The 14035-nt window shown below is 40.4% G+C and overlaps 1 protein-coding gene across 2 annotated transcripts; it reads left to right on the forward strand.

Annotated features, from left to right (window-relative positions):
• Positions 1-477: 477 nt before the first annotated feature.
• rad54l2 (RAD54 like 2) lies at positions 478-13079 on the forward strand. 2 transcript variants are annotated; one of them, XM_056404216.1, is made up of 22 exons: positions 478-705; positions 2294-2492; positions 2747-3056; positions 3169-3305; positions 3427-3567; positions 3681-3913; positions 4024-4206; positions 4313-4446; positions 4542-4738; positions 4917-5259; positions 5347-5524; positions 5705-5932; positions 6360-6478; positions 6878-6996; positions 7464-7563; positions 7659-7864; positions 8163-8338; positions 8980-9176; positions 9549-9733; positions 9899-9988; positions 10074-10166; positions 10330-13079. In XM_056404216.1, the coding sequence occupies exons 2-22, from the start codon at positions 2345-2347 to the stop codon at positions 11346-11348; spliced, it is 4536 nt and encodes a 1511-aa protein (XP_056260191.1). In that variant the 5' UTR covers positions 478-705; positions 2294-2344; the 3' UTR covers positions 11349-13079. The 2 variants fall into 2 exon arrangements, with proteins under 2 accessions (XP_056260191.1, XP_056260199.1); XM_056404224.1 differs by lacking the exon at positions 478-705 and adding an exon at positions 716-959.
• The last annotated feature ends 956 nt before the right edge of the window (positions 13080-14035 follow it).

Here is a 14035-nt window from a genome sequence, read left to right on the forward strand (position 1 = left end):
CATGAACCATTAAAAGTACAATAGAGACAATACATAACAAACTACAAGAAGCATACAAAGCAAACCGAGTGATAAGCATAAAATTAAAGACACAGGATAAATACAATTCAAATAATTTATTTCCATACTCTGATAACAACAAAGACGACTGTGCTTCAGCTACACGACTGCCCAATATGTAACATTCAGATAAACTTGTTCATAGTTTTCATCGCATAACATAACTATGGGTCTCTCTTAAGTCTATAATCTTTTTTAATTAGCAATATTTATATCTGTTTTAAATTTTTATACTTTATTCAGTCTATTTATTTATATAAGTTTGTATTTGTTTTATTTAATTGAATCTATGTATCTATGTATCTATGTATCTATCTATCTATCTATCTATCTATCTATCTATCTATCTATCTATCTATCTATCTATCTATCTATCTATCTATCTATCTATCTGCGAGCATTAAGAGTTATCTAATTTTTTGCTTTCTTGAAGTTTTCTTGGTTGACGGGCTTTTTCACTCCCGGAACCCTAGTTGGAGTAACCTCTCCGGGGAAGACATTTATGGTCACGCTGGAAAAAAAATTATTGGAAATTAGCAACCTTTTTCAGTTGATTTACATGAACTTACTGTAGATATTAATTGACTGACCGTTATACGCACTAACAGCCAGGTTCATTGAAGAGTACAGCACACATCATACAAGGTGAGCTCCAACTACAGACCAGTGTTAAACTGACGCGTCTTAGCTAGCCGTAATTCAGGCTAGCATTAGCAATGTGAACGTTACACCGCCACAGTATTAGATTGTATCTCGCAACGACAACCGACAAAACGGTCGCTTCATCAGGGGAAGCTGCTTTTTCTTCCAGCTTCAGTTACAGCCAGCCACCCTGTTTTGCTGCCACAGATGGACAGAGGAGGTTACGTGGTTTCGGTGTTTGAAATTGCGTTTATTGTGTAAGTAGCTAGCATATTGATGTGCTGACTCAGCCTGAGAAACAATAGTATTCATATGCATTCAGTTAGGAAGCCCAATAAGTAAATAACTAACGACGGCTGTTTGTTGTTCATGTTCACTAACAATAACAACAACATAACCTATTTGCTGCAGAGGTAGCTTTGTGCTACTTGCTAGCTGCCTCCATCCTCGGCCATTGGAGGGAATCCCTCTCATGGGTCAGGACATGTGCAACGTAAAGTCGCAATTTTTAAACATTAGATTCAGTACTGAGCAATGTTTACATCCGTTATCAATGGGCCCAGATGTCTGGCATTCAATGTGTGATACATACTGATGCAAACGTATTATATGAGTCTTATAATAATAGCTTAATTTGGATGGGCTACCAAAGGATCTAATGAACAAAAGGGACGTAAACATATGTCACTAAGATAAAGTGCAGTATGTATGTACTCCAAATATTTATCTTTGTGCTTCGTTATCAGGTCAACCTCATCTTATTGTTTAAATGTCTGGTCTAATTTTCTGTCCATATATAATATAATTTTTATAGTATTCTCTATCAGCTATCTATCAGTATTTCCCAGTCTGTATAATCTGGAATCAGACTCCCATACCACCACTGAAAAAGTAAAAAAGAAAAAACACAAATTATTATTAATGCTGCCCTTAATTTGTGTTCACACTTAAACAGCATTACTAGGGTAGCCTTGTATAATACCAGAAATACTTCTAAGTCTCTGTCGGGTTCTGACATACACCTAGATACCAGTTCTTGTTTCTCCATGAATAGTGTTTCTGTTTCCGCTGTTCTTCCTGCTTGGTGTTGGGGCTTAATTTAGTAAAGGTAATAAAGTTAAATTTTACCATTTTACCATTGCAAAGATGACGAGTTGGGGTTAGGAACACAGTTCTGAACACAGAACTGAACACACAGGCCTTCCTTACACTTTTAGCTCATTTTATCAAGCGTCAAAAACATGACAAAACTGACTTTAATGTGCTTAATGGTGTTGCCCCATGCTTCAAGTGTAACAGTCCAAGAGTTTTTTCTTTTCTTTTTTTTTATCACTTTGTAAAGAAATTTGCGCTGCTGCTGTGTGACACTGCTCTCTGAATAAACTGAACTTGAACTAAGTCTAAAACGGTAGAGGAGTCTTTTCGATTAGTCTGTTAATCAGTTAGTAGATTGACAGTTTTCATAATCAATTAATAGTGCAGCTATTTTATCCAGGAAATATACCAAATGTTTGTTGGTTTTAAAATCTAATTTTCAGATAATGAGGTGTACCACTGTAAATTACAGGTGTGATGTGTTTAATCATTTTAGGGCTCCTGATGAAGGTGTGTAGGTAATCCTTTGAGAGCCCTGTAAGACGCCATGTCTGAAGAGGCAATTTCAGAAAGTGACCTGGAGCCCAGCCTTAACAGTGAAGAGGAGTATTTGGACAATGAGGAAGAGGAGGACATCGAGGACATGGAGGAAGATGAGGATGAAAATGATGGAGATGATGAAGATGACAGTGTTGGTGAGTGATAAATTAAATTCTTTTGAGTGTCCCTTATTAATTCAGTGCCCTCACAAACATGGGTAAACTTGGTGAGAACAGCTGGAAACAGTCAATTATCTGTAGTTGAGAATAAATATTTGTGCCAACAGTGTTTAATTTTGATCTCATAATGACTAGGAAATGAAACATGTATTAGTACAAATATCAGAAATTGGTGCTTGTTAAGTAATCTTTGCAGACGTGAACTGAAATGCTGTTTTATCTCTCTAAAGATCGGCCTGCCAGTGCCCAGAGCAGGACCGAGACGGCTCAAGATGGAAGGGACTCCACCTCAGCTACCTCCGGAGAGCCTTCCTCTGAGCCTCCATCTCGGCCTGCATCCCACCCGTCCTCTGGTGCTCCCTCCAGACCTGCCTCTCGCTCTGAGCCTCCAAACAGCCCGGAGAACTCAAGCCAGAGCAAGCCACCTTCCTGCAAGACCAAGAAACAAAAAGCCTCCAAATTATCCAAATCATCCAAGTCTTCAAAAGGCTCCAAACCTTCCAAGCCATCTAAGCCTGCACACATGAGGAAAAATATCAGGTACATCCGTTTTCTGTTTGATATTTTTCGTCAGCTAAATTAAATAATAACTTGTATGTATATCAAATAATGTACTATATTGTAGCCTGACCTTTTTCTCATATGCTTACAGAAAATTGCTGAAGGAGGATCAGCTGGAGGCTGGAACCAAGGCTGCTCAACAGGAAGAGATGGAGAGGCGGAAACGTCTTGAGCAGCAGAGGAAAGACTTTCCTACACCAGCCCCAGCTGTCCCAGACTCTCAACTAGGTGACCGTCACTCGATCAGTGAACTTACACCTTTGAATGTTTCTGCATCCAGTCACATATCTGTTTGACATCTTTTGTAATACTTTGCCTTCTACCCCTTTCTCCAACATCTTTCCAACAGTTGACACTGCTTCAATCTTAGGAGAAGTATCTCACTTGGTCCCCGCTCTCCTGAGCAAACAGGATGTGATCTGTCTGGACAGCAGTGGGGATGAAGACGAAAAAGTGGAGCCCAAGTTGCCTGCACTTGCCATTAGAGATGGTAAGATAGATGAGAGTTCTCTGCAACTATAATACTATAATTTCCAAGTGATTCAACAATATGAGAATCAAGCAAGCTCTCACACAGTGTCTACTTCACCACTGATGACCCAGATATCATTGAGCTCAGTTCTGGGGATGAGGACGCCCTGCAGATAAGCAGCGAATCGGCCGATGAGGATGCTGATGGCACCACCGGCTCAGAGGAGAGCAGCGGGGCACACATCAACGATGCTATGAATCTGCCTGACGCCCAGGGTCAAGTGCTGGTTAATATCAATCACCCTGCAGAGGAAAAAGACATTTATCTTGCTCCACAACTGGCCCGGGCTGTCAAACCTCACCAGGTATGCCCACCATCTCAGTCTCTCTTGAACTCTCAAAACATAAACACACAGTAACAGACACCCACAGTCCAGCTTGTTTTCTCACAAACGTTGTTCCCTTCATATCGCAGATCGGGGGAATCCGGTTTCTCTATGATAACCTCATTGAGTCTCTGGAGCGGTATAAGACCAGTAGCGGCTTTGGCTGCATCCTTGCTCACAGCATGGGGTTGGGCAAGACTCTGCAGGTCATTTCCTTCATTGACATCCTGCTGAGGAATACTGAGGCCCACACTGTGCTGGCCATTGTCCCTGTGAGTAATCAAACTGGAGCGATGCAGTGCACATTCATGCTCTCTGAAATAGTCATTTTATTTCATTTAAATTAACCTCCAAAATCTTTGTTTCCTTTTGTACAAGGTGAACACACTTCAGAACTGGCTGACAGAGTTTAACATCTGGCTTCCACCTCAAGAAGCCCTCTCTCCTGACACTGACCCTATACTCGTCGCTGGCCGCACATTCAAAGTTCACATTCTCAACGATGAGCACAAGTATGTAACATGCAATGTCATGTGTTTTTGTTCAAGGGTAGGTATTCATTGTTAAATATCTGAGCTGTTAATCATACTGACTGTGTGACCTGCAGAACAACACTCGCCAGGGCCAAGGTTGTGGAGGACTGGTCCAGAGATGGAGGCGTGTTGCTCATGGGTTATGAGATGTACCGCCTGCTGTCCATGAAGAAGAGCTTCGTTATGGGCAAGAAGAGGAAATCAAAGAAGCCTGCAGGACCAATAATCATTGACCTGGATGAAGAAGATAGGCAGCAAGAACTCATGAGAGGTCAGAAAAAGTCATCAGGTTAAGGGAAGCAGTGGCCAAAGCAGTCTTGTGAAGTTGTTTATGCACCATGAAAAACTTAAATGAGGATAAGAGATACAAATGCAAACCTAAACACATTGTTTAATTTATATTTACACACTCATTCAATCAGTCTTCCCTTGTTACTTTGTCTTTTCAGGTATTGAAAAGGCCATAGCGCGGCCTGGCCCAGATGTGGTGATCTGTGATGAGGGTCATCGCATTAAGAACTACCACGCCAGCACATCACAAGCTCTGAAGAACATCCGCTCCCGACGCAGAGTAGTTCTGACAGGTTACCCGTTGCAGAACAACCTCATTGAATACTGGTGCATGGTGGACTTTGTTAGGCCCGACTTTTTAGGCACACGTCAGGAGTTCAGCAACATGTTTGAGCGGCCCATTCTGAATGGACAGTGCGTGGACAGCACACCTCAAGATGTCCGCCTCATGCGCTACCGCAGCCATGTGCTGCACAGCCTGCTGGAGGGTTTTGTCCAGAGGTGAGCTCTCTGTCAGAAATTAGAACATCATTTTAAAAAGAGAAGCATACAAGTGTGGATTCTTCATGGTGCTTTTCTGGTTTGTAGACGGGGTCACGACGTGCTGCGGGACCAGCTTCCCTCCAAGGAGGAGCATGTCATCTTAGTGCGGCTCTCTCCCATTCAGAGGGCGCTGTACACCGAGTTTATGAAACGCTTCAGAGAAGCAGGAAACAGTGGCTGGCTCGGTCTCAACCCACTCAAAGCATTCTGTGTGTGTTGCAAGGTGAGACTGCTTTCCTGTCTGTCATGTAGAAACCTCTGTTACTGGATTCACACATTCAAAATGTCCAGCCTAACCTAATTCTTATAATATATATAATTGAGATTCATTTTTTCTGTGTATATTAAAATGTTGTAATTTTTGAGTGAGTAAATCTTCTTGTTTCTTGACCCCCCCCCCCAGATCTGGAATCACCCAGACGTCCTATATGAAGCCCTGCAGAAGGAGAATCAGGCCAACGAGCAGGACCTGGACCTCGATGACATCACTTCAGCTAGTAACCCTCGCTGCCCCGCACCTGGTGCTGGCCTCAAAGCCAAAGTAGCCGACTCAAGCAACAGCAAAGTTAACAACCTGCCACCACTCAATCCTTCGCAAGATAGAGCCAATCAAGTCATCACATATGAATGGGTAAGTCAACAGTAAACTAAAATCTCTGCTAATGGATTTGTTTCTTAGCGTTAACTTCTTCAAAAATTCAGCAGATGCTTTATTTGATATTGAGGAGATTCGCAGACATTATTCATCCCCAAGTCCATAGTGAGGACGTATAACGCAAGTCTTTGGTCCTTTGGTCAGTGTGTATCATCTAATAATTATGTCCTAATGAATAAAGGTGTGCCATTCCAGTACTGAAGTTCAGAGTACTTGACAAATACACTTCCAAGTCCTGAAATATTTTCAGTTCATTCATTGCTGATGTGTTCACTCTGCCAACATGTACTCTTTGATGTCATGTCCGTATGGAGGTTTGCTGTTTCTTTTCTCTGGACACAAAGTGTCTTTGAGTTACAGTGCTTTGATATCTAACTGCTGTTTTTCCATTTATTTGTTTCAGGCAAAGGACATTATGTCAAACTACCAAACAGGAGTTCTTCAAAACTCTGCCAAGATGGTTCTTCTCTTTTATTTAATTGATGAGAGTGTGAGAAGAGGAGACAAGATTTTGGTTTTTAGGTAATTCCACTGTCCAACATATGTCGCATTAAACAGCTTTTTACATACAATTTGAAAACTGATATTTAATCCTCCTACATATTATTAAGTTTTCTGCTTCTTTTCAATTTTAATTTTGCAAGCAGGAATGTAACAATAAATGAAAATTAAGGCTTTTAGCAAAACAAAATTGATGATTGTTTATAGCCATACATGTAGTGAACATACAGCAAATCTGTGACTATTTAAAAAAAAAAAAAAAAAAAACATCTGACTGATTGGTTGTAACTCTTGACTTTGATTCTATCAGCCACCAGTCTATTGTATTTCATAATAACTGTTATTTATTTCATACCAAAGCAAACTTACTTACTTGTTTTTCTTACCCCTTATTGTCTGTTTCTGTTGTGTACCCTCTAGTCAAAGCTTGTCCACGCTGACCGTCATTGAGGACTTCTTATCAAAGAGACCCATACCAATAGACATAGCCTCCTCTGACTCCCAGAGCCAAAACTGGGTTCGCAACCTCAATTACTACAGTGAGTCATTCAATCTGTGCTCTCGTCCCAAACCAGCAACTGTGCAGACAGTGTGGGTTTCAGCACTGAAACCTCAGTTGTGATTGTCTTTATTGATTTTGTATCCTTGGCTGCAATTTTTGAAGTTCGCCCATTTAATCTTTTGTCTCAGCAAATTTACAACGTGTTCTGGAAACAAGAATGTGTGGGAGCAATGTATTTGCAATTCAACAAAGATGTTTGAAATTGTTGCTTTTATATATACAGTAAATACTGCATATACCCTCTGGGACAGTTAAGTATAAATATGAATAAAATTACTACTCCTACAAGAATTCAATAGAAATGTTCATTATTAAAAACCTCCCAGCTCTACCTTCTCTTTGGTATTCAATGGAAAATATTACCAGGATACACTCTACTTCATTTTGCTGTAAATTAGTGTGAAGATTCTTTGGTGTGAAGAGATGGTGTATGTCTGTCTGCAGGACTGGATGGGAGTACATCTGCCTCAGAAAGAGAGCGACTTATCAATCAGTTTAATGATACAGGGAACAACACAGCCTGGGTCTTCCTACTTTCTACCAGGTCCGTGTCTCTTCTCTCTGTTCTTTTGTCATTTTCTCACACATCCTCCACACACTTGTGGGAAGTTTGTCATTTGTTCTGTGCATTTCTTTCAGAGCGGGCTGCTTAGGTGTAAATCTGATCGGTGCCAACCGAGTTGTTGTGTTTGATGCCTCCTGGAACCCCTGTCATGATGCCCAGGCAGTGTGTAGGGTGTACCGGTATGGTCAAAGGAAACCGTGCTACATTTACCGCCTTGTTTGTGATTACACCTTGGAGAAGAAAATCTATGATAGACAGGTCTCCAAACAGGGCATGTCTGGTAAGAGATTTCTATACATAAAAAAGAGCCATTAATATTTAGTGATCAGAGGGACACTTTTCAAAATTTTTCTCTTAAGTTACTTCTTAATTTTGATAAATCTTTAATAATATTGAATAGTTAACTTAAAACACCGTGAAGAGCGGTAAGGCTAGAATCACTGTTGATATTATTGTGTCATGTTATTAAACCCTCATCCAGGCCTGTAAACACATTCTTAACCAGATCTTATTTTTCTAATTACTAATACCTAACTGAATTTATCCAGTCTTAAAATCTTGTTTGTGTGTGTTTTAAGACCGTGTGGTTGATGACCTGAACCCAGTGCTGAACTTTACTCGTAAGGAAGTGGAATCACTGCTGCACTTTGTAGAGGAGGAGCATAACATGGACAAAATCTTTCTGGGATCCCGGGACGAGTTTGAGGCAGTGATATATCAAGCCTGTCAGTTTTATCCACACCTCATCACCAAGGTACAGCTGATTATAGGTGTTACTCATGGGCCTAGACTCTGCAAGAGAGGCAGTTTTGGTTTGATGTTTAAATATACATACTTGAGGACTGATATGTGATTTGTTCACTTTATGTCCAGGCAGGATGGTAGTAGCCTTGGTTTTCAGACAAAAGCACAAACTTCTGAATGTCTCAACACTAATTAAAAAAACAGAAGAAAAGACCAGGAAGGCTCATCTTCTCCATGAAATGGCTAATTTTTTATTAAGGATTTCAACAGGCTGTTGTAAAATAAGGTTCTTTTTACTTGGGATTGCACATACACTGAATAACAGTAGAATCTTAACTTGTATGAGAGCACGTTACCTGAAAAAAATACTGACTTGGCCAATTTGGATGTGATGAAAACTGCACAATAAATCTAGTAATAGTTAAATTTCCCAGCTGACACTGTAAACTAGAATCATATCTATCTGTGATGAAGTATGCAGTAAGTAAGCAAGAGAGGAAAAGGAAAGGAGTATCCTTATTTAATTAATATTGTAAATCCCTTATAGCCAGCGAGTTTCCTCTGGTATGTCAGGGATCAAACTGCTTCTTGCATGGTATATCCTTCAGTTGATCCGTAATTAATTTTCCCTTTTTCCATATGTGTCAATAGCAACCTTTCCATCATGAGTCCTTGCTGGTGGATCGGAAGGAGTCGAAACTGACCAAAGCAGAGAAAAGAGCAGCGAAGAAGAGCTATGAGGATGAGAAACGAGCCTCTGTGCCCTACTCTCGCCCATCGTATGCTCCCTATTATCCAACCAGTGATCAGACGCTCACAAACATACCAGCATTTAACCAACGTGGCTGGTGGGTCTAAGACTGCATGCTTTATCTCACATTCCTTTCTTTTAATTGCTTGGGTAGTGGCTAACAGCTTAGCTCTGTTCCTTTCTAGTTCATATCCTCAGCTATAATTAGCTACAATCTAACCAACAGAGGTTTTCCTGATATTCTGTGGTGGAATGCATTAAAATACGAACTTCCCCTTGAAACTCAGGAAATTAGTCTTGCTCACTGACAAAAACTGAAAAAATAAAATTAACATCTGGTTTGTTTGAGGTTATAGCTGTACACATTTGTTGTTGTTTTTTTTGTTTTTTTATGTATTTCCCGCACACTAGACACTGCTGCTAGAGTATGTGTGTGATCATCTTATGAGTTCACGCCTCATATTTCCAGGCGTCCCATGGCAAGGCCGGATGAGAAGCCTGTGGCAAGTGTTAGGCCCATCCAGTCAACCCCAATCCCCATGATGCCTCGCCAGGTTGGCATGGGCATGGCTGGCTCCAGCTCTGCTGGCAGCCTGCCTGTCAACTTCTTGCAGAAAGCTGGAGTCTATGTGCAGAGGATTGTCACCACAACTGGTAATTTATTGTATCTTTAAATGCTTAAATCACTGAAAATAACCAAAACCATAATATTACATTTTAAATTAATTAAACCATTTAATCTTTCAACAAAAAAATAATTATGTCTTGTGAAATGTAATGACCAGACATTAACATCAGCCAGTTTTTCTGAATCTACAGATATTGTAATCCCAGGAGCCAACAGCACAACGGATGTTCAAGCTCGAATCAGTGCAGGAGAGAGTATCCATGTTATCAGAGGATCTAAAGGTAGTTGCAGCAACACAATAATTACTCTCTGCATACAGAACATTTCAGGAAACTCATCTGACACTTCATGTTTTCTCCGACACAGGTACCTACATCAGGACAAATGATGGAAGAATATTTGCTATTCGATCTGGAAAGATCAGTAGACCAGCAGTCGGGGGCTCAGCTGCTTCAAGAGGTATACATTTTGATTTATTATTCATGTTTCCTCTTGCATAATTTTGCATTACAACCATCCAAACAACTCATACGACTTTGAGCGTGGGGTATAAGAATACATAATTCAGAGGCAGAGATGAAGTACACATTTCATGACTGTATTTTTTCTCTCTCTTCCACAGACACCCAAGGTTCCCTGATTCATCCAGTCAGTAATGGCTGTTCATCCCCTGTGGATCAACAACAGTGCTCCCCCAACAGGGAACAGCGTCCCTCCTCTCCTTTAAGCTCTGAGATTCTCAGAGAACTCAGCCGCTACACTTCATCCACAGGTGATGCAACTGCTGGCATGGGGAATGAATTGCCGTCACCCCCAGATGTGTCTGCTGTACCAGCAGGGGATGGGGGCAGTTCACAAATCAATCAGCCTGGTGATCTCAGTAGGCAGCTCAGTGAGGACCTCCTGAGCTCAGCATTAGAGATGGCTGGCACCAAACGCAAGAGTACTGAAAGTCAGGGCAACACACAAATAGGAGGAAAACGCACCTCTGCTGCAACACGTTTCCCTGGACTGTCCATGGGCTCCAGTGGGCTCAGTTTTCCTCCTGTGGGTTTGAACTCCTCCTCCCTACTGGGAAACCTAGGGCACATGAGTCACCCACTTCTGATGGGTGGCAGTGGTGGATCATCATTCCTTCAGACACCAGGACAAACACTGGCTGACCTACAGAGCATGTTCCCGTCTGCAGGCTCAGACCTACTGAGACAGTCTGCCACAGGGAACGGACACCTTCCCACCCCCTCCCCATCCTCTCTGCCCACTGTTTTCTCCTCTGCTTCCACCACAATTCCCATGTCATCAACGCCTTCAGCAGCAGCTTCTTCCTCCCTGGCTCCAGGTTCTCTGCCTCCATACTTGATGAACCCCAACATGGCTGGCTTACTTTCATCAGGTTTCCCTCTCAACTACAGTCAGTCGCTGCTCTCTGAGCAGAGGATGTTCCCCACCCCTCTCCTCTCTGGATCAGGGGGGTTCTCTGCGCCTAACTCCAGTTCTACTACATCCAGCTTTGTCTCTCATTACAACAATCCCACCTCCAGCCTTTTGGGGGCAGCTCTGACCCAACCGGACAGATATCAGAGTACAGAGAATGGCGCCAGTAGTTCTGATGACGATGTTATAGAGGTGACGGGACAGTAGAGACTCATTAAGTCACGGAGAGGCAGTTTCACACACATTCTTGTTAATCATGGTTAATGAAAAAAGACATAAGGGATGGGAATGATTACATGTTTACATGACTAAGTGAACTCTGAATTTTGTTACAGTATCTACTCTAACCCATAAATGATGGCCAGATACATAGTTACTTTCTGAATGTGTGAGCACATCAGAATACAAGTGAGAAAGAGAGAGAAAAAAGTGAAACTCTTGAATGATGAAGTGACATAAAAACAAAAAGAAATAACTATTCAGGAGCTACAAATTTATGTTAATCCTGAACACATACAGTTTGTTGGCAAAGGCTGTGGTGAAGTTATATGTGGTTCAGCCTTGTTAGAGTAGCCATTTGAACAGTGTACATCAGTCACCTAATCATCAGTGAACTAAATTTCTTAATTCTCTCTTTAAACTTCTCTCACACACACACACACAAACACACAAATGGACTGTCAGTCGCAAATGAGAGAATCAACTTGTACCTTAATGACTTTACAAAGTCATAGTAACAAATCCTAATGCTGAATATCCCAGACTTGTTCAGCTGGAGCATCAGAGCAGTGGGAACAGACATTTGTCTTACGGGGACCAGCTGAAACTATTGGGGGCTTTGTAAACACAGCCTCCCCTGCTACATTTGTAAGCAAGGCCTCACCTTGCAGTTAGTTTCATTTCCTCTGAATTCAGATGGAATGATGTGACTAAAATGTGTTGGATTTTCTCATGATATATTGCTGTGAAACAGTCAAGTGCATTATAATTTGACTTGCTGATAAATATGGCAGCCGTACTGACCTGCTGAACACTTATTTACTCATTTCAGTTTCCTTTTCTAGTCAACAAAACAGAAAAGCTACATACCACAGTAAATAAGTCACAGTAGCTACAGAACAGGGTGTTAATATTTGTCAAGACTTAACAATATATTTTGAGAAAATCCTTCGAGGCTTACCTTTTAACAACAGGAACTTTAGGCTTTCAGAGCATATTTTAGTCTTTAGCAATTTGATAGACATCGTAGCATCCCCTGTTGAAAGGATATTACATGTGATACTATAACTGAACATGTTGATACTTTGTAAATAGCAGTCATTATCATTGTTTATATTGCAAGTTAATACTGTGCAGTGTGTAGATTTTGGTCATAGGGAGATGGTTTATTATTCCAGTGACTATCATGACGATAAACACACCCCTGCATTAATGCCGGGGAAACAAATTTATGTTCTTTGTTATCAGTTTTTTTTCTTAAAACTAAAATGAATGTACTTTCATGTCAGCCTTTGATAACATGGGCTGGGACATGGATTCAGACTGTGTTCTTTCATTTTTAGCCTTAAATAACACAAAGGGGTCTTGAGTCTTTGCATTTATCTTAGTACATCCTTTCTACAAGTCTGTTGGAAGAACTACTGAGCATTTAGACAGTCTGTGTCAAACTCAAAACACAAGTGTAAGGCAGATTCAGCATCATGATTAAAAGCACGAAATGTGAAAGCCAAAAGGAGTGAAATCGAAGATACAATGTTGCTAGCTCATTCGCAAAAGCTTGTCACAGCTCTTTTGTTGCCGTCTTTACTTTAGTGTCCCGATCATCTGTTGATATATCATCGCTGAGTCAGCCTACACGCTTCGTGTAGATTTGACTGAATCATAATTTCCTTATGAATCGTTTTCAGAAACTCTTGAGAATAAATATTTCATAAAACTGTAGAAACCATTGCATTCATGCACCCTGAGTCAATGTAGCCACCAACCATCAAATCATGTGTGTATATATATATATATATATATATATACACACATACATACAGTGTGTATATATATATATATATATGTGTGTGTGTAAATATACATATATATCTATAATATGTATGTATATACGTATTATATATATATATATATATATATATATATATATATATATATATATATATATAATATATATATATATATATATATATATATATATATATATATATATATATATATATATATATATATATATATGAACGTTACATTACAACCACCAATGACTTTGTCAGGTGGTGTGGTGGCCTTACCAAGCTGACAGTGCCATTATATGGTAGCTTTTCACCTAAATGCAGTGCAGTGTAAGTAGCTTCAGTAGTGTCAGTGTATATCTGCAGTGCTTTAGGGAGTTTAGGTCTTTGCTGTTCTCTGTAGCCTTGTGTTCCTGTGTTGTGAAGACACCTCAAGGTATTTAGATTTAGGAAAGTCCCTTCCCTCCGTTGGTAAAATAGGCTAAATGCAGTGGTTAGCCTTTAGAAAACACTGGATAACCTGAGACAACAAAACATTCCCTATGAAGTCACATTTTTTGTAGAGATGTTTTCTTGTGGGGCCCTTTTGCCCCCAAAGTCTGAGTACTGTTCACTTTTTGTTTTATTTGCTACTGGCTCCATCCCTGCCATTCTGGATGCTTCATTTCTATCATCAAGGACATCTCCAGTTTTCTTCAGCATGTCTTTAGAACTTGTGATTTGGTTTGTTTCAGATTTGAAGTTGGAGCTGGCACTTTGGATCATATCTGCTTGTGAACTGTACAAGGTACAGTATACTGACCCCATGTCTTTATTCCCAGTCTTCTCAATCTGTTGAAAACATGTTACATTTGAATCTTGGGAATCATTAGTATATTAAAA

This window comes from Seriola aureovittata, chromosome 2, assembly GCF_021018895.1.
Source record: "Seriola aureovittata isolate HTS-2021-v1 ecotype China chromosome 2, ASM2101889v1, whole genome shotgun sequence".
In the NCBI taxonomy this organism is placed as follows: domain Eukaryota; kingdom Metazoa; phylum Chordata; class Actinopteri; order Carangiformes; family Carangidae; genus Seriola; species Seriola aureovittata.

Coding starts and splice junctions, on each gene's coding strand:
- rad54l2 (XM_056404216.1), top strand. CDS start 2,345: ATGTCTGAAGAGGCAATTTCAGAAAGTGACCTGGAGCCCAGCCTTAAC. Junction 4,739..4,916: donor GCAGCAAGAACTCATGAGAG/GTCAGAAAAAGT, acceptor TTGTCTTTTCAG/GTATTGAAAAGGCCATAGCG. Junction 7,564..7,658: donor GTCTTCCTACTTTCTACCAG/GTCCGTGTCTCT, acceptor CATTTCTTTCAG/AGCGGGCTGCTTAGGTGTAA.